Below are 17,862 nucleotides of genomic sequence, written 5' to 3' on the forward strand. Positions count from 1 at the left end.
CAGAGCCATTCATTTTCAGGGTATGGTAGTAACCTTAGACAGGTAGCACTTTTTTTTTTCTGTGCATTAATTTTAATGAAGCAATGACACCTGCTTTCTGTTCTGCTTTGGGATCCACAGGGAGCTAACCTGGCCATTTGGGTGCCTTTCCACCTTTGCTCATTGTTACTGCTTAGATAGACTGCAAAAAGGGCAGCAGGCAGAAAACCCCCATTTCCACAAGCTACTAAGTAACCCAGTGAGAGCTAGATTTAGAGAAGCAGGTAAGTGCTTCCCTGAAGTGCTTCAGGGAAGACTTCCTAGAATCCAAACTTTGAAAGATGAAGTGACATTACAAAGGAATGACAGTGAGAAGACCTATAATTCAAGACTTAACACTTAAGGTACAACATCATTTTGCAATCCGCAAAGGGTTCTCTCTTTAATTCTCTAAGTCTCACAGGAACTCTGTAGAGATAGTGCAAAATTCAATGCTGGGCAGAGAGTCTGACAGGCAGCAAGTGGCAGAAAATCTGAGCTCTTGCCTGGTTTCCATCACATATCTTTCATGACTCAGTCTTGAAGAGGAGCCCCACAGAGCCCAGGAGACTAAGAGAGCCATTCACCCAGAAGGTCATAGCAAGGCTGTTCTAGGCAGGGGTCATTTAGGGACACCCCCCCCCAAGGATGTTTCCAGTTATCTTTGGAGTCTAAAATGAGGGCCTAATATTATAAAACATGTTCAGGAATCATTTTGGAAGGAAAGGAGTTAGTGAAAAACAGTTCTTTTAAAACTTGTTGAGATACCAGCATGAGAGAATTGTACCAAAAATAAAACATTGCAAGTTTATCATTATTATATGGTATATATTAATCATTTCTAGAAAGAAGGATATATGTTTTTTAAAAAAAGGTAATAAAGATATCTTACAACATCTCATGAGATAGAAGAACTGGAAGAGTTATGACAAAGCTAAAAGAAAAGCAAAACTAGGAATGAAGATGAATAGAGACAAATACTTCATATATACTTTAAAACTCTATTCATTTTAGGTTTCTGGCTATGAGGCCTAAGTAACATTTTTCTTTCCTCAAACTGGAAGTACAGAGACCAGCAGAAAGGTGGTCTGATAGGTGAGCCAGCTCTTCTCCTTATATGTGGAGGCTCAAACCTCTTATGTGTAGGCTCTGACAGGTTGTTAGCAGCCAGGGCTCTTAGGCAGGTCAGGGAAATAGTGTATTATTAAAGGGGGTCTCAGACCAGGCTTCATATGCTTTTACCCTGGCACTGCCAGTTATGCTTATTTATTGGAAAATGATAACCATATAAGCATTGCTTATATGGGTATCTGTTGTATGCAAGTTCTTGCTGCCTGTCAGGAAATGGGACACCTGATGGGACCCTTCTGAAAGAGAGTTGAAAGCTTTGTGTTCCATTGCTCTGACAGAATTATACAAGGTAATCTATTTCAGGTGACCCTTCAGTATCTCCCCTCTAAGGTTGAGCAGGGCCAGGCATTGTTCACAGCTTAAGAATATAAGGGTTAAAAAAGAAGACAGGCAAGATCGTGTCTTGCTGGAGCTTATGTGCAGTGGGAGGGGGAGACAACAAACAAGAAAAAATGAACAAGACGGTGCATTATATCACCCTTTGGGGGCTCTTGAAAGATAGAATCTCTCCTGAGTTCCACAGATCACAAGGTAAATTTTTGTGCCTGAATAAACATACAAAGGTGACTAATCTGTTCAAGCCCTCTGTGCTTCTGTTTGATGTATATTACTAAGGAATTTTCAAACCTGCCAATCTCTGAGAATTCTAAACACATTTTTCTCTCTTAGGTTGCAGAGAACACATTTTAGAAGAGGCAAAACCTGAATCTATCAGTGATACTCCGGACTTAGCCCTGCCACCTGAAATGCCGATTTTGATTGATTTCCATGCTCTGAAAGACATCCTTGGGCCCCCGATGTATGAAATGGAGGTGACTATTCTCATTTCTTTGTTTATGGCCTCCAATTTACTCTGATCGCTGCTTCACAGATTGGAGGAGAGTCAGAACTGGGTGGTTTGGGAGGCTGAATTTTGTCGGGAGATTGGAAACTTGTTTTCTGCAAGGTATTGAATTTTAGTGCCCAGTGTGAGAGTAAGTAAGGCTTTTGCAGCGAGCCAGAAACCTGGCCTCATCCTCTTCTGGAAACTCAGTCTGATCTTATTCTCTTGTTCTCCAGTTCCATTCTAAGAACAGGGTCTCTGACTCTCCTCCTTAGAAATTCTATATTCCCGGGGGCGCCTGGGTGGCTCAGTGGGTTAAGCCGCTGCCTTCGGCTCAGGTCATGATCTCAGGGTCCTGGGATCGACCCCCACATCGGGCTCTCTGCTCTGCGGGGAGCCTGCTTCCTCCTCTCTGCCTGCCTCTCTGCCTACTTGTGATCTCTGTCTGCCAAATAAATAAATAAAATCTTTAAAAAAAAAAAAAAAAAAAAAAGAAATTCTATATTCCCATTAATTCCTAATTACAGATTTTTTGTGTGTGCTGTCAGAGTCTTGGGGGACAGAGGCAAGAAAGCAACCTAAGTATAAAATAATCTGCAAACATGAGCCTAGCTTTAACTTCTGACTGCCCTGTTGCAGACAGAGACTGCATCTTTGGAAATCTGTCATTTCATTGCTAATAGCTCCTTGGGTTAAAGCCGTGCGGCCCTATTTCCTTTTTTCTCCCCGTCCCTCACGACAGAATGTCCAGTCAGAAAGGCCTAAGCCCCAGGACTTAGTTGAGGCAGCTAGATGGAAAAAGGTATTGAGTCTATGTCTGCTGAGGCATTTTGATACATTCCATAGGATTCTTCTATGAGCTAGCAAGGGTCAGTGACTAGAAAAAATTTTTGTTACACTACTGAACATAGCATCTTCCTTCAGAAGCTTTACCATCCCCTCCTATCAGTGTAAGAAAAAAATGATTTTCAGAAGAGTAAATCTGATAAATTATACAGAAGATAATCTCTCCCTCTGACATTCAAAATCACTACCAGTAGATGTGGTTTTCCTCAAGTCTTAAAATTGTGGAGAGGAAAAATGGTCCCAAACCAATCTTGTTTATCTGTTTATACTCTGAGCTGGTCATTAAAGCTAATGAGCCTCTCTACAAAACTCTGTTACAAGAATAGAACTTGTTTACTCCCAACAGTGAATCTGATCCTGAACAGTAGAATCAGACAAATTGGTTATTTGAATTCTTAAGATGTCATGGATTTAAATTTTGAAGTGTTGTAAGAAATGGGGCAAAACTTTTCCTTGCTTGAGAAAGTGAGCAAAACTTGCTTTTCTGTTCTGTAAGAATGCAGTGGTTTTGAGAGTGAAGAAGAAAAAACAGGTTCTGACTTCTGCATTTCCAATGGGCTATTTTGCTAAGCTTTCTGGAACAGTACGTTCCAGCAGTTCTTTGGGAATTCAAGTTAGAGCAACAGATAACAACCAAAGACTGATGCATGTTTCTGTTGCATATACCCCTTCTCTCCCAGTCATTTCTGCCGCTTTTAGATTTGCAAGCATTGTTGACATTCTTAGAGCTTTGGCAAAAAAGGAACCAAAAGAATGAGAAACGAGAAATTTTGTAAACACTGCTTAACAGCTCTGTTTGATATCATTGGAGAAACTCATTTTCCTATGGGCATCTGAGCACTTTTTGCCAACATGAATCTGAAAGGTAGAGTCTAGTAGCCTTTTGCCTTTTATAAATAACATCTTAGAATACAAGGTCTCGAGACATGTTTGGGAGTTTGGAACATTTTGTTCATCTTTTCCACACTTGAGAGAATTCACCCTGTAGCCTGGGGTTTCGGTCTCTATCTCCAGTGGTCTGATGAACCATCGGCCCCGAGCTGCTTGATCACCTTCACCTGAGCTTTGGCATCTCTGAGAAACATTTTGGTATCGTCTGACTGTCCCTGAGGGCCATCACTGTGCTGGAGTCTTCCATTTTATATCCAAGAAGAAGCTTGAAGAGATTAAATGAGTCCTGCAAATTCATACAAGGTGCAAATAGTGAAGCCAGTATTCAGGCTCAGACCAGGTGATGGCAAGTCCACTATTCTTTCTCTCTTCTCCAATACCCTGTTCAACCAAGCTAATTCCTTCCCTTCCCTGCAAAAAACAGAGTGGCTTAAAGGATGGCAGTTTAAAAAAAAAAAAAAAGACATCTGCTCCACATCAGATTCATATTTGTACTCTTACCAACATAGTTCTGTTCTTTGGAATGGGAGAAGTTGGCCTGGGATTCTTGGCCACTTTTTGTGTGTTATCTGTTAGGTATCAGGCACCATGGAAGACCCTCTAACAAGTGACACATCCTTGAATCTTCAGTCATGGCAGCTTTACAAGAACAGATGAGGAAACAGGCTTAGAACATTTAAATAACTTGCAAGAAGACCCAGCTTTTGCCAGAATGGAGATATGGTTCAAGCCTGACTGACTCCACAGCTGTAATCTGTTTCTCATGTGAGGCAGATAAAGCACTGGCACACCTGGGACTCCATTCTCACAAAGAATGCTCCATGGCCAACCTTCGTCACTCTTCTTCTGTGCTCCTGGGTAAAAAAGTCTGGAGAGAAATTGTACTAGGAATGTTGGAGTACGTGTTGAAGTGATTGAGGTTGTAAGGCCCCTTTTTTGGTTTAAATGCCTATATTGTCCATAAAAGTAAAAGTCTAGGGTCTGTCATTTCTTCTAGAAAGAGTTTCATTCACTCAATAGATACTTATTAGGGATCTGCAGGCCAACACAGTAGTAAACAGGCAAGGTATGATCTCTCCCTTCATGATGCTCACTTTCATAGAGAAGATAATTTTAGCCCATAACTGTAAGTTGAGATGGCTGCTGTAAGGAAGACAAGCCCGTGGCACGGAGATTGGGGGGATCACTGCCCCGGCGCCATCTGAGACATTGTTTAGAGGTAGACTTGGGCTTGCTGACAGTGTACATACGGGGAACAAAGGAAACAGTTATTAGGAACTTCTGCGTTTCTGGAGGGAGCAACAGGATTTTCGTGTGGCAGTACCATTTACTGCGTTGGGAAAGAGTGGGATGGTGAACATACTAAGTTTGAAACATTTGAGGCACGGGAAAGGAGACATGGACACATAGGCCTGTGACCCAGAAGTGAGGTCCAAGGTGGAGGCATGAATTGTCGGCAGACAGAGGATATTTCAAGTCGCAGAGATGTTGAAGTCACCAGAGGAGAAAGCATACACAGAAGAGCTGGTAGCCTGAGGGAGGCCCTGAAAAATGCCAACATTCAGGGTCATGGAGAAGAAGAGGAGCTCTCAGAAAAAGAGAGAAAGTTCAAAGTGACAAGCAGGCAGCTGGAGGGAAACAGGTTTTATGCTGCCATGAGAGCAAAGAGGGAAACCCTCTAGAAGGAGGGAACGTCCAAATGTGTTTACTGTTTGTGTATTTGCTTTGATAATGTGGAGGTCGGTGACCTTTGAGAGGGGAGTTGCGGGCATAGGAGATTTGGGGATGTGTGGAAGGAAGAATGGGAGGAGAGGAAGCAGTGTGTAGGCTCCTCTTTTCAGAAGTTGGCTGTGAATTAGTGCAAAGAAATGAAGTGGCTGGAAGGGAGTGTGGGGACCACAGGGAGAATGTTTGCAAGGGGAGGTCTGTGTGCTGATCAAAACAGTCCAGTAGAGAGTGGGACAGACTGTTGCTGGAGAAACAGTGGGAACAAAGTCTCTGGGCAGGTGAGTTGGGAGGGGACCCACAGTGTGCAGAGATGAAGCCTTGTGCAGCAGAGGATACCCTTTCTGGGGTATAATGAGGAAAGGGGCAAGAGTAGTGAGTTATTTACAAGAAAATGGTTATAATGATGGAACAAAGGCTTGTTCATTGCCCCGGGAGAGAAGTGAAGCCAGGACAGAGCAGGTGCAGAATGTGAAGGTGGCAGCATTGATGATCTTGAAGACCAGTGAACTAGAGGGATAAGAACATCATCGGGGGTAGGAGCATTCGAATTCAGATCTCCATCAGAGGTGGTGGGATTTCTGCTTGTGAGAAGGACCTGGGAGAGAGTGGGTGAGTTGAGGTGAGGAAACCGTTGTTGGGATTGAGGAGCTGTTCAGAGAGCACAGAAGCCAGGTAGCTGCGGAGCAGCTGTTCGCTGCAGATACCTTGGATGATAGCAGGATGCAGGGGGGCGGGGGGGAAGGGAGGGGTGTTTTGAAAGCAGAAAATAGTGAGAAGGGAATGGAGGTGGGGGAACCGGTTGCCGCTGTAGCAGGGGTTAGAAGGGAGGAAGAAGGAGGCCTCTCACTCAGCAGGCGATAAACCCAGCCTCCTTGAGTGGGATGTGTTGGGGCTAATGATATGTATGTGTTTAGATAGATGGGTTTTAGGGTTGGGTGAGTTGATGAATACAAAACACCCACCGCAGGACCTGGTACATGCTAAAAAATGAACAAGTGCTAGTTCCTGCAAGCGCCTTACTCTCTAAAAATTAACATCCCTGATCACCAAAACAACAACAACAATAACAACAGCAAAAAACCTTGTTTTTAATTGTTTTTGTAGTCCTGATTTTTTACCTGCATTTAATAGTCTTCACCACCTCTAACTCTTCTTCACTCTCTTCAAAATGAGTCTGCAAAAATGTTAGTGCCTAAAGTATGACTGACCTAGCTAACTACCAGTGAGGAACAAAGGTAAGAAGGCACATTCTTATTCCCTTTAGAATTCCCTAAACAGGTTGAAAAAAGAGTTCTAGGAACTTAGTTTAGATTTCACATTTAGGAATAGTATCATGTCCCCTTTTCCATACAGTGGGATTTCCTAAAGAGACAAGATCAGTTAAACTCACTTTAAGGAAAGGAAAGGAAAGCTCTCCAGCCCTGGGAGAGAAGGTGGGAAGGAGTGGGTGTGGGTGCGGGTGTCCGTAGCCACCTGGGCATCGGTCATGCTGCTCACGCGACCACAGCATCTAGTACCGAGAGTACTTCCTCAGAAGCACAGGGTCAGGGCCACATCTAGCAACAGAGAAAGTAGGAAAGGCACAGGAATCAAATACTGAATCTTATTTGATCTGGTCAGTCAGGAGATTGCCGTTAATGTCAGCTCAGTTGTAATTTCTTTTATTGGTTGGTTACATGAACATCCTTAGGGTGAAAAGAGAATCTTACAGTTGTCATTTGCATCCTAGTGAAAGCAGGAGAAACCTCCACATCACTGGATACGTATCCTAGCTGGCCAGTCTTGGAGTTGACCAAAAATCTCCAGGGGTAACAGGCTTAAACTCACAGATTATAACTGTAGTGACACAATCAGAAGAACAGGTCAGCTCTAGTCGTTGCAGGATAAATTCAATTTTCAGCCTCAGAAAAGCAGTCATCCATGCCCTAAGTGTCTGTGTGCTGTCCGGCCCGCCAGACCTGAGATCCTGTTTTCTAAGTAGTCCTGATCCCATGCACATTTTGTATTAACGTCTTAGCATTGGCCTCCTGCGGTGGTGTATGAAAAGTCCTTATCCAGAGGTCACTGCCCTTAAAAAATAGTAATATTAAGGGGAAAAAGATAGACCTGCATATTTTTAAAAGCATCTTGAATAGGGGCGCCTGGATGGCTCAGTCCGTTACATGCTGACTCCTGATTGCGGCTCAAGTCATGATCTCAGGAATGGGAGATTGAGCCCTGTGTTGGACTCCACGCTCAGTGAGAAGTCTGCTTTTCCCTCTCATTTCCTCTCTGCCCCTCTCCCCTACTCACACTTTTTCACTCTCTGCCCAAATAAATAAATAAATGTCTTTTTAAAAATAAAAAATAAATAAATGCATCTTGAATAAAACGCATCCAAAGGTGAATTCCAGGAGATTCCATCAGCAGTGCTTGCCTCTCAAACAGATAAAATCAAGTGCTGGAAATGGGCAGAGTATAAACACTAGTGAAATGCCCACAGGAATTATGGTGGTAAATTCCCCCATCCGCTCCATTTAAACCTGCTGGGCCACACGTGCCCATGTTATCCGGCACCCACACTGCACACTTGGCTTGGCCCGGTGCCCCACCATGAACTGATTTTGCCAAGAAAAGGCTCTACTGAAAGGGGCTGAAAGCAGCTGGCTCTCTGTGGTGCAGTGGCAGGCCAGACCGCGGCTCTTTAACATGGCTTTGAGAGAGGACCCCAGCACCCTGCCAGGCGAAGGGGATGTGACCTGCTCTTTTCTAAACGCTGTGGAAATAAATTTACAGCTAGAAAAATCGAATAGTCATGAACTCAAGGCTTAGGATCTTAGTACAAAGACTTGAAAGAAGTTGGCAGGTGGATAACTGCTCGTGACAGCCTGGTAGGAGAATGAAAAGAAACCAGTTCACAGTGTAAGCGTCACTGCTGATGAGCCTGTGCGCGTCCCGCGGCCACCTGATGGTTCAGGTTGCACATTCGGTGCGGTACCTGTTTGCCCCTGGAAAGAAGGCCACTTGTGTCTGTAGTCCTTGGCACCTGCTGCCCTCTATCTCAGGATGGCTTCCTGGACCTTTTCTGCCCAGCCAACTCTTACTCATATTTTAAGACTCTGCTCAGCCTCTTCTGTGACACTTGTCCCTGCTCCCCAGACAGGATCCATGCCTCTTCAGGGCTCTGTAGATGAAAGCACTCGGTACAGACCCTGCTGTCTCCCCATGCTGGAGTAGAATCGTGCCTTTATCTAATGTTCTTAAGTAGTCTGTCAGTTCCAAGAGGTATTCGCTTTTATGTCCCTGTGAGCTATAATGGAACCCAGCCCAGGATGCTCGGCAAAGCACTGTCGAATGGATGTAAAACCCTTGATCCCTCTCATGAGGCCACGGTAGTAAATAACAAGGTACTAAACCTGTGAGCATTGACCGAGGCTTGGGACGGTCACGGAGCTGAATGTACGTATTGTTTCAGTCAGTTACCGCTCCTTCCAGTTAACCAAGGAGGATGAACGGCGGGAAGTTGCAGTGATTAGTACACAAATGCTCCTTCAGCGCAGCTACCATCGAACTGTTAAGAATGAACTAGACTTTAGAAGACATGGGGTTTTTTTTTCAAGATTTTATTTATTTGTTTGACAGAGAGAGCACAAGCAGGGGGAGCAACAGGGAGAGGGAGAAGCAGGCTCTCTGCTGAGCCGAGAGCCCAGCATGGGGCTTGATCCTAGGACCCTGGGATCATGACCTGAGCTGAAGGTAGATGCTTAACCAACTGAACCACCCAGGCGCCCCAGGAGATTCTATTATTCATTAGGTCTTTCATTAAATATTTTCAACACTCATTCAATCTGCATATTTATGCGATTGATTTCCATGACTGATGTAATTATTACAGCAGAAAGTAACCATTTCTTTAAACAAGATTTAGCAGATAAGGAAATTGAGGTACAAGGCTGTCCCTGTGGGAAATAGAATGACCAAATGAGTTAGGATGCTTGTGTTCCACTTTGACATCTAGCGGGGAAAGCATTCTCAGCTTCGAGCCAAGGCCTGTCTTGGCTAATACAGCAGACCTGTAGTGTAGTTAGAAACTGACGGCAAAGTACTGATAAACACAGTTTTGATATTACTGTGTTGAATCCCTTTCTAAGGAGTGCTCTGAGATACAAATTGTTCTGTGTGAAGGGGCTAAGATGGCTGGAAGCTGCACACAGAACAGGAAATGAGCACTCCCCTGAGGAGTCTGAAGAAGCGAGATGACAAACACAAAATTTGTGAGAGCCGGAAGATGAACTGTACGAGGAAACTATAATTCCACTGGGTTACTTAGTTTGAAAAAGAAGAACAAGGCATCTCCTAAACTAAATGTAAACTAAAGCTTACATTTCCACTTGGAAATGAAGGGTCTTACATAGTAGCATAAATATTCAAGTAGATAAATAAAGGAATATGGAGAAAGTATTATGTGTATTGATATTGATAGTTCATGGAGGTTTTTAATTGAGTGATAAGAATAGAAACTCTCCTGCTTGAAGACAGGAAGCAGAATGAGATGAGTTCTTTGGCCTGTTCCTAATGGCTAGCTCATAGGCCCCACCATCTTGGTATGTTTAGCTCTACGTCACAAAGCATTATACATACAGCTTCACTTATTGCCCTTTGAGAGTCTAGAAAACTTGGTGTGTAGACAGTTTTCAGTGGTCTGTATTGTCAGGAATATACCCTTTCTGAAACTGGAAATTTTCTTTCTTTCTTTCTTTCTTTCTTTCTTTCTTTCTTCTTTCTTTTTTTAATATTTTATTTATTTATTTGAGAGAATAAGCAAGAGGAAGCACGAGCCTGGGGGAGAGGCAGAGGGCGAAGCAGGCTCCCCACTGAGCAGGGAACCCAATGTGGGGCTCCACCCCAGGGTCCTGGGATCCTGACCTGAACTGAAGGTAGATGGTTAACCGAAGGTAGATGGTTAGCCACCCAAGCACCCCAAAACTGGAAATTTTCAAATGTTAATCATTGTTACTAAAGTTCACTTTATAATGATTGGGCAGGGGGAGGGGGAGATAACAGCCTTACTTTTCTACAATTCTAGACTAGTTCCTGTAACTCAAAAAAGTCTAAATGATTTAAAGCAGCCTTCCAAATGGGAGAAAATACTTCTCCTTTGGGTCTAGCTGAAACATAGAACCTTTAAACAAAAGATAAATTTTTAAGCAAGTTAGAAGGAAGAGAAATGCATGCCTTTCAGTAGAAAGTAGAAATGCATGGCTTTCAGTTTTTGCAGCCTTGTCTTTAACGGCTACCATGAATGCTTGTGTATGTAACTTATTAGAGTGTTACATGTAAAGGAAACTCTAAAAAAAGAAAAAGTATGATGGGATGCCTAGGTGGCACAGTCAAGTTAAGTATCTGCCTTTGGCTCAGGTCATGATCAGGGTTCTGGGATCTAGCCCCATGTTGGGCTCTCTGTACAGCAGGAAGTCTGCTTGTCCCTCCCCTTTGTGCCCTCTGCCTGCCCTCCCCACCCCCTACACACACTCATATGGGAGCACATTCTCTCCCAAATCAATAAAATCTTTAAAAAACAAAACAAAACACTATGTTTCCAAGTCTAAGAATCTAAGAATTAAAGATCCCTTACCTTTTTAGGTAACAGCTGTTAGCCTTAATCACAGAGATTCTTGGGTCGCTGGTAATCAGGCCCCTCAGTTCTCCCTCCTGTATGTTAGTTAAATCATGGATTTGCAATTTTCCCATCTTCAGGTTAATATGAAAACACTTAGCCATCAAGTCAGAATAAAGTGCTGGCGGGCGTGGATGCTTCTGCCCTCCATCGTTGCAGTGAACAGTGTACCACTTAGCTCTACCCAGAGTACCAAGCCTCCCCAGCAGATGGAGAGTTGGAAAACTGGCTTAGTTTCTTGAAGCGACACAGCAGTCAACAAGCACCTTACTCCTGATTCTTGAGAGACATTTTTGATATTATTCTGACAAATGAGTTTTGAGGATTCAGCTGTAAAAAAAAAAGGATGATTCTTGTTATAGCTAACAGAATTCTGCCAAATGGCTTTTTCTGTTACATTTACATATGATTCAGTGTACTGAGGATAATTCTTTAGGATTATTTCACTCAGTTCTAGAAAAGAGCCATATGGAACAGGACCCCCTGGCAAATTCCCACCCAAAGCATATGTCATTAAGGTATAGAAAATTGATTTTTTTATTAGAAACAAACAAGTAGTGTCTTTGTTTTCCTTAAATAGTACTGATCTTCTGCGTATCGATCTTTGTGTCTCAAGTACATAGGGAAACAGGGCAAGTGACAAAGCCAAGGAGGTAGGATCCAGTACACACCCGGCAACTGTGAACACCATGACTGGGACTTCTCACTTACCAGATGAAGTTAATTAGAATTAAATTTTTTGAATATGAAACTTCCAAAACATGCTAGTAGATTTACCACTAAAAATAAGTGCCCACTTGCTTTCGTGGATGCCACCCATGATTTTTGAGTGTTTTAAAAGTCGGGATTTTCACCATCTTAGCCTCATGGAAAAGGAAGAAGCATCAGCCACACAGCCCTTTAGCCAGAAACTCAGACTGTTGGTTCTTTTGCTCCTTCGTGAGAAAGTTACCTCTGGTGGAAAAGTCTCATACTTGGATTAGTGATGGGTTGACACACTGTGCTCAGTTCCTCTGACCTGGATAGCTGCTTCTATAGGAAAAGAAATTTGGAGGCTCAGAGGGTACAATGAAAGTTAATGTGATTGTGTTTCAACTGTACTGTTCCTTTTTATGTGTTTTCCTAACTTGCATGAACTGGCTCCTCACCTGGAGGGCGGTGTCAGGCAAGTGACACGTTCGGTTGACAGCGGCAAGTGGGGGCACACAGTGGGCCTCCGAGCCCACGGGAAAAGAGCCAGAGCATCGTGAGGGTCGTGTTTTATAGTGTTTCCACAGCAGTGACAGAGAAAATGAAGTGGCAGAGAAGTAAAATCTAGGGGTTTTAACACATGCCTTCTCACACTTGGCCATTTAAGAAATGTATGTTTGGAAAAGGGTTTCTGCTTTCTGAAACAAATGCGTGATTACCTAAAATGAAGTTAGGTTCTGGAGTATGTGTAAATACGCAGCCTAATAAAAATATTTAAGTAGATAAAACAGTTGGGTTTGTTCTTTGAAAATTAGGGCATGTGTAGCTAAATGTGGCTCTTTAATCCAAGTTATTCACACATATTTTAAGGTAAAAATCAGTGCCAAACAGGAAGTTTGGTTTTTCTTCTGGCAGAAAGCCATACATAGTAAGTGGTGACTCCAAATCATGTGAGGTAGTAAATACTTTGAATCGAAGCTTCAACTGAAGAAATAGGCTCTGGCGGCACATTGTGGGGCCAGAAAGCCAGCCAGAAAGCAATTTGGTTCTTGTTGACTGAACTGATCATTTTTCTTCTCTCAAGGTGTCCGAGCGGTTGAGTCAACCAGGAGTGGCAATAGGTTTGGCTTGGACCCCCTTAGGTGGGGAAATCATGTTCGTGGAAGCAAGCCGAATGGATGGCGAAGGTCAGCTAACTCTGACCGGCCAGCTAGGGGATGTCATGAAGGAGTCTGCCCATCTTGCGATCAGCTGGCTCCGCAGCAATGCGAAGAAATACCATCTGACTAATGGTGAGTGGCCTTGGCCGGCCGAGCAGCAGCTGTTCAGCGGGGAGGAGTTTTGGGATCGTGATCTGGGAGCCATCTCCCAGTTCTGTGTCAGCGATTAAGATGGGCTCTAAATGAAGAATTACAGCTTTAGGGAAGTAGCAAACCTTTGATTCTGAACGCTCATAGAAATTCTAGTTCCCATGTTAGAAATGTGTGGCTAGTGCCTGAACTAGAAACCGATTTTCAAGGGTTTGTTTTCAGTTCTGCTTCGAGTGGAATCAAACTGTTCATCCAGACCCCACTCTAATTGTACCACCCATTAATATTTTGAGGGATTCATTTACCCAAAACATTTTTATCATTTTGATTCTCTTTTTTAGGACAAAAAGAAAACAGGTTTAATTTTTCTACATTAAAACCCTTATTTCCTTTTTTAAGCTTCTGGAAGTTTTGATCTTCTTGACAACACAGACATCCATCTGCACTTCCCAGCTGGTGCTGTCACAAAAGATGGACCATCTGCTGGAGTTACCATAGTAACCTGTCTCGCCTCGCTTTTTAGTGGGCGGCTGGTGCGTTCAGATGTAGCCATGACTGGAGAAATCACACTGAGAGGTCTTGTTCTTCCAGTAAGTCTGAAGAAAGTGATTTATATGGTTTTAAATTTTTTTAATTTTAAGTCTAAATTAATAGTAGTTTCCATATATACATATATATATATATGCCTTAGTTTTAAACACATTAAAGTTTTATACTTGTAACTAATTTATATTTTTCAATATTGATCAAATAAAAGAAAATCTGACAATTTTCCCCATGTTTTCCCTTCTACTAAGAAAGAAGACTTATGAGGGAAAGAAAGATCAGTCTGGTCATCAGAAATGTCAGCTGTTAAGGTGAAGAGTGGAGATTTTGTTCCAGTTAGTAAATTGTTAACCAGTTAACGTCTGTGTAAAACAGGATAGCAGCTGATTTTTTTTTTTTAAATTTTAGGCTAACTTCTCAACTTTTGAAGTCCCTGTGAAACCTTCTGTAGATAACTTAGATTACTGTAGTTGATAGATTTATGGAAAAATTAAGTATAAAATGGAAACTATAATGAAGACCAACCATGTCTAATTGCTAAATTTGTAAAAAGTTCTATATACATGGGGTTTGGGGACTCCCCTCCATACTCTGAACTACTTACAAAAACACTGACAAAAAATACAGAGATTTGAGCCATCTTTTAGGGTCTTAAGTCACTGATTACCAGTACTAGTCTACAACAGAATTTTGGTGGGTTTATAGCAAAGTGAGAAAAGAAAGAAATGTTCTTTATTCTGAGAACACCTTTATTTTATGAGGTAATTGTGAAAGTAGATCATAGAATCACGAGTCAAGATCACTAAAACTGCTCTCATTTCCCCAATTTTTAAAATTCAGTAAAGAATTTAACCATGTTCTAAATCCTGTTATTATGATACATTTGTAGTTGTGTACTTGAAAGGAATGGCTGATCCCTTTTCTTCACCTTACCAGGAATTTCTACATCTCAAGACACCATACCGTGGTTAATAGTGATTAATATTATCTGTGCTATTAAAAGGAAATGTAAATGCTTTACTGACATGAACTGTTCAGCTTCCTAGTTCAAGATGGTAGACTAAGCAAAGAGTGAAAGGAATAATACAGACACTCAAAAATGAGTGGGGAGGGGCACCTGGGTGGACAGTGGGTTAAGCCTCTGCCTTCGGCTCAGGTCATGATCTCAGGGTCCTCAGTCAAGCTCTCAGCCCCGAGTCAAGCTCTCTGCTCAACAGGGAGCCTGCTTCCTCTTCTCTCTCTGCCTGCCTCTCTGCCTACTTGTGCTCTCTCTCTCTCTCTCTCTCTCTGTGTCAAATAAATAAGTAAAATTAAAAAAAAAAAAAAAAGTGGGGAGACAGCTGCTGAGAATTCAGTCAACTTCTGGAAGATAGTTTCCTGGCTGGAGAAACAGAATTGGAGGTAGAAACGATCTTCCCAGAAGGTATCTGGGAAAAGCATGGGCTCAGGGCCACAAGGCACAGAACAGGAGCAGGACAGAGATGAGAAACAAAACCAGGGGATTCATGGCAATCTCTGTAGAGTAAATGGTCTTCTTCTTGATCCCTTGCTTTCAGGGCAGATAAGCACACAGGTAAAGGCTTTCCCATCTCCACAGGGGAGAGCTCCAGCAGCTTTGAGGAAGCCTCTAGTTTTAAAAATATTCCACGAGACAGGTGAAAAGCCACGGTGTTTAAGGGAAAGATTTGCTAAAGCTGGCTGTTCAGAGAGAACAGTTCAAGAACAGAGAATGAGGATAAAACTTGGATTTAAAACATATGTTTTAAAATTATAGAGAACTGCTTAGAAAAAAAAAATAGAAAAAGCAAACAAACAGATCATCTATCAGGCATTCTAGCAAACAGAGAAAACGGAATAGAACAAATTGTCAAAGAAATAATGGAACATTTCCTCGAATTGACAGTTATCTTCAGATTGAAAGGGCCTATGCCAACTAGAAGAAAATTTCATCCCTATGACTGGTCAGATGACTGAGGAAAAAGCTGTCTTAAGTCTCATCAGTGACACCAGATGTACAATACCTTCAGAACTCTGATGGAGAAGGATTTTAAATCCAATCTTGTATATACAGCCTTACCATCAACCACATGTGAAAGACCAGCATCTTCATACACGTGAGGGGTCAGTTTGTCTCTGAAAGTGTACCTCAGCTGCACATGTTAGAGCCTTGACAGAGGACAGCTGTGTAGGAGCGCCTGGAACAGCCAGTGTCACTGCAGGTGGTTGGACGCTCTGAGGGGCTGTCTCCAAGGCTTACATGTTCTGAGGGGTATGACTGAGAGCTGCATTTAGAGTCTTGCTTCAGAACATACCACCCAAAACAATATTTATTATTCTCTTTTTCTGTGGGTCAGGAATTCAGGAGAGGCTTAGCTGAGCTCATCTGCCTCAGGATCCATCATACAGTTAAGACACCGGCCTGGTCCCAGTCATCTGTAGGTTGACTGGAGCTGGGGATCTGCTCCCAAGATTGTTCAGTCATCTGACTAGCAAATAGGCCATGGTTGGCAGGATTCCCCAGGTCCTCACCGAAGGGCTCCTCCAGAGGCGGTTGGGTGATCTCAAGTATGGCAGCTGGCTACCTCCAGGGCAAGAGATCCAGAGACAGACCTTGCAGCAGCAGCAGCTCTCATTTTTTATGGATCAAGTGTGAAAGTCATACAGCATCACTTCCCCCACACTGTTTCTTAGGAGTCACTAAGTCTGGCCCACATTCAAGGGGAGAATTAGGCTCCCCTTTTTGTGAGGGGACCTTGTGGACATACTTTAAAACCACCATATGAACCTCTATCATTTGGGATATGTTTTCCTTCATCAAGTGGCACAAAGGTTATGGCTTTAAACCTGTACAGAAGGAGAGAATTCTGGCACATGACTAAGCTCTGTAGGAATGGCATTTGTGGTCGAAATAATGTAGTGATTTTCCAGAATCAACCTATAGATAAGATTGTTTTGCTTACAGAATGGAATATAAATATTAACCTGACAGTATAAAAAGGAATCATGGACATAAGAGATGCTCATATCTACAGAAAGCTTAGAATTTTCCCCCACTAAAAGGATTAAATAGAACACAAATATAAAGAATTCAGCTTATTAACCTTTTTAGTGGCTTTCCTAGCTCATGCTATAACAGAATGGCCGTGAAAGAATAGCTGTGAAAGAAAGTTGAGTTAGGGGTCTTTCACAGTCTGAGGATGACCAGAAATCTGAATAACTTTCTTCTCTCCTTATAGGTGGGTGGGATTAAAGACAAAGTGCTGGCAGCACACAGAGCAGGACTGAAGCGAGTCATTATTCCTCAGAGGAACGAAAAAGATCTTGAAGAAATCCCGGGCAATGTACGACAGGATCTAAGTTTTGTCACAGCAAGCTGCCTGGATGAAGTTCTTAATGCAGCTTTTGATGGGGGCTTTACTGTCAACACCAGACCTGGTCTCTTAAATAGCAAATTGTAGGCCCAAATCCCAGCTTTTCAGAATTTCAAGTTATGAAGTGCCAAAAGGTACTGAAAAGTTTTTTGTTCATGCCGGTAGAGGTAAGCAAAGTGTCCCTAATTTGTGAACATGATCACAGCAGTAACAAATCTCACTCAAGTGGTGGCTGGTGTCGATTACAGAAATGCTAATTTAATAAAGTAATTGATAAAAATTGAATTCCTGTCTTCAGTGGAATCATTACTTTCTCAATAGATGTAGTGCCCATCAGTGCCCAGAACAGAAGCATCAGTATTAGCTGTGAGCTTGTTAGAAATGTGAATTCTCAAGACCCACCAGCACACCTGAATCAGACTGCGGGGAGAGCCGGGAAATCTGCTTTAGTCAGCCCTCTGGATGATTCTGACATGTGGTCGGCGTCAGGAACCCTTGGGGTAGACCATTACCTTAGCAGAGTCACCTGGAGACGTTACTGGATCCTGACAACAGTAATATAGCAGGGGCACGGGATGAAGATGAAAATAACACCAACCATTAGTGTTTGTGGAAAATAAGGTATTCAAGTGAGGTGAAACCTGGGATGAGGTCTGCACACCCCCAATACGGGCTGCTGCTTATGCTGAAGTAGCAAGCAGAACGTGAGGATTTGTATCGGGCAGAGCGGCTCACGTCAGCACACATTAGCTTAAAAAAAAAAAGTCTGCTCCTCAGAGACAGCAGTCTGTCCTGGGATGGTTCCCATGCTTGGTTACCGGACTCCTGTCACTTCCCCTTTATTCCCTGTCC

The 17,862-nt window shown here is 42.8% G+C and overlaps 1 protein-coding gene across 1 annotated transcript in view; it reads left to right on the forward strand.

Annotated features, from left to right (window-relative positions):
• The window catches only part of LONP2 (lon peptidase 2, peroxisomal), a 112,934-nt gene extending 95,639 nt beyond the window's left edge, over positions 1-17,295 (forward strand). The window contains exons 12-15 of the mRNA XM_059383465.1: positions 1,819-1,961; positions 12,868-13,075; positions 13,493-13,683; positions 16,876-17,295. Coding sequence (XP_059239448.1) covers positions 1,819-1,961; positions 12,868-13,075; positions 13,493-13,683; positions 16,876-17,097 — 764 coding nt within the window. The 3' untranslated portion in view covers positions 17,098-17,295. The remainder of the gene's footprint in view (positions 1-1,818; positions 1,962-12,867; positions 13,076-13,492; positions 13,684-16,875) is intronic.
• Positions 17,296-17,862: the final 567 nt, after the last annotated feature.

The sequence above is a fragment of the Mustela nigripes genome, chromosome 17, assembly GCF_022355385.1.
Source record: "Mustela nigripes isolate SB6536 chromosome 17, MUSNIG.SB6536, whole genome shotgun sequence".
Taxonomy (NCBI): Eukaryota; Metazoa; Chordata; class Mammalia; order Carnivora; family Mustelidae; genus Mustela; species Mustela nigripes.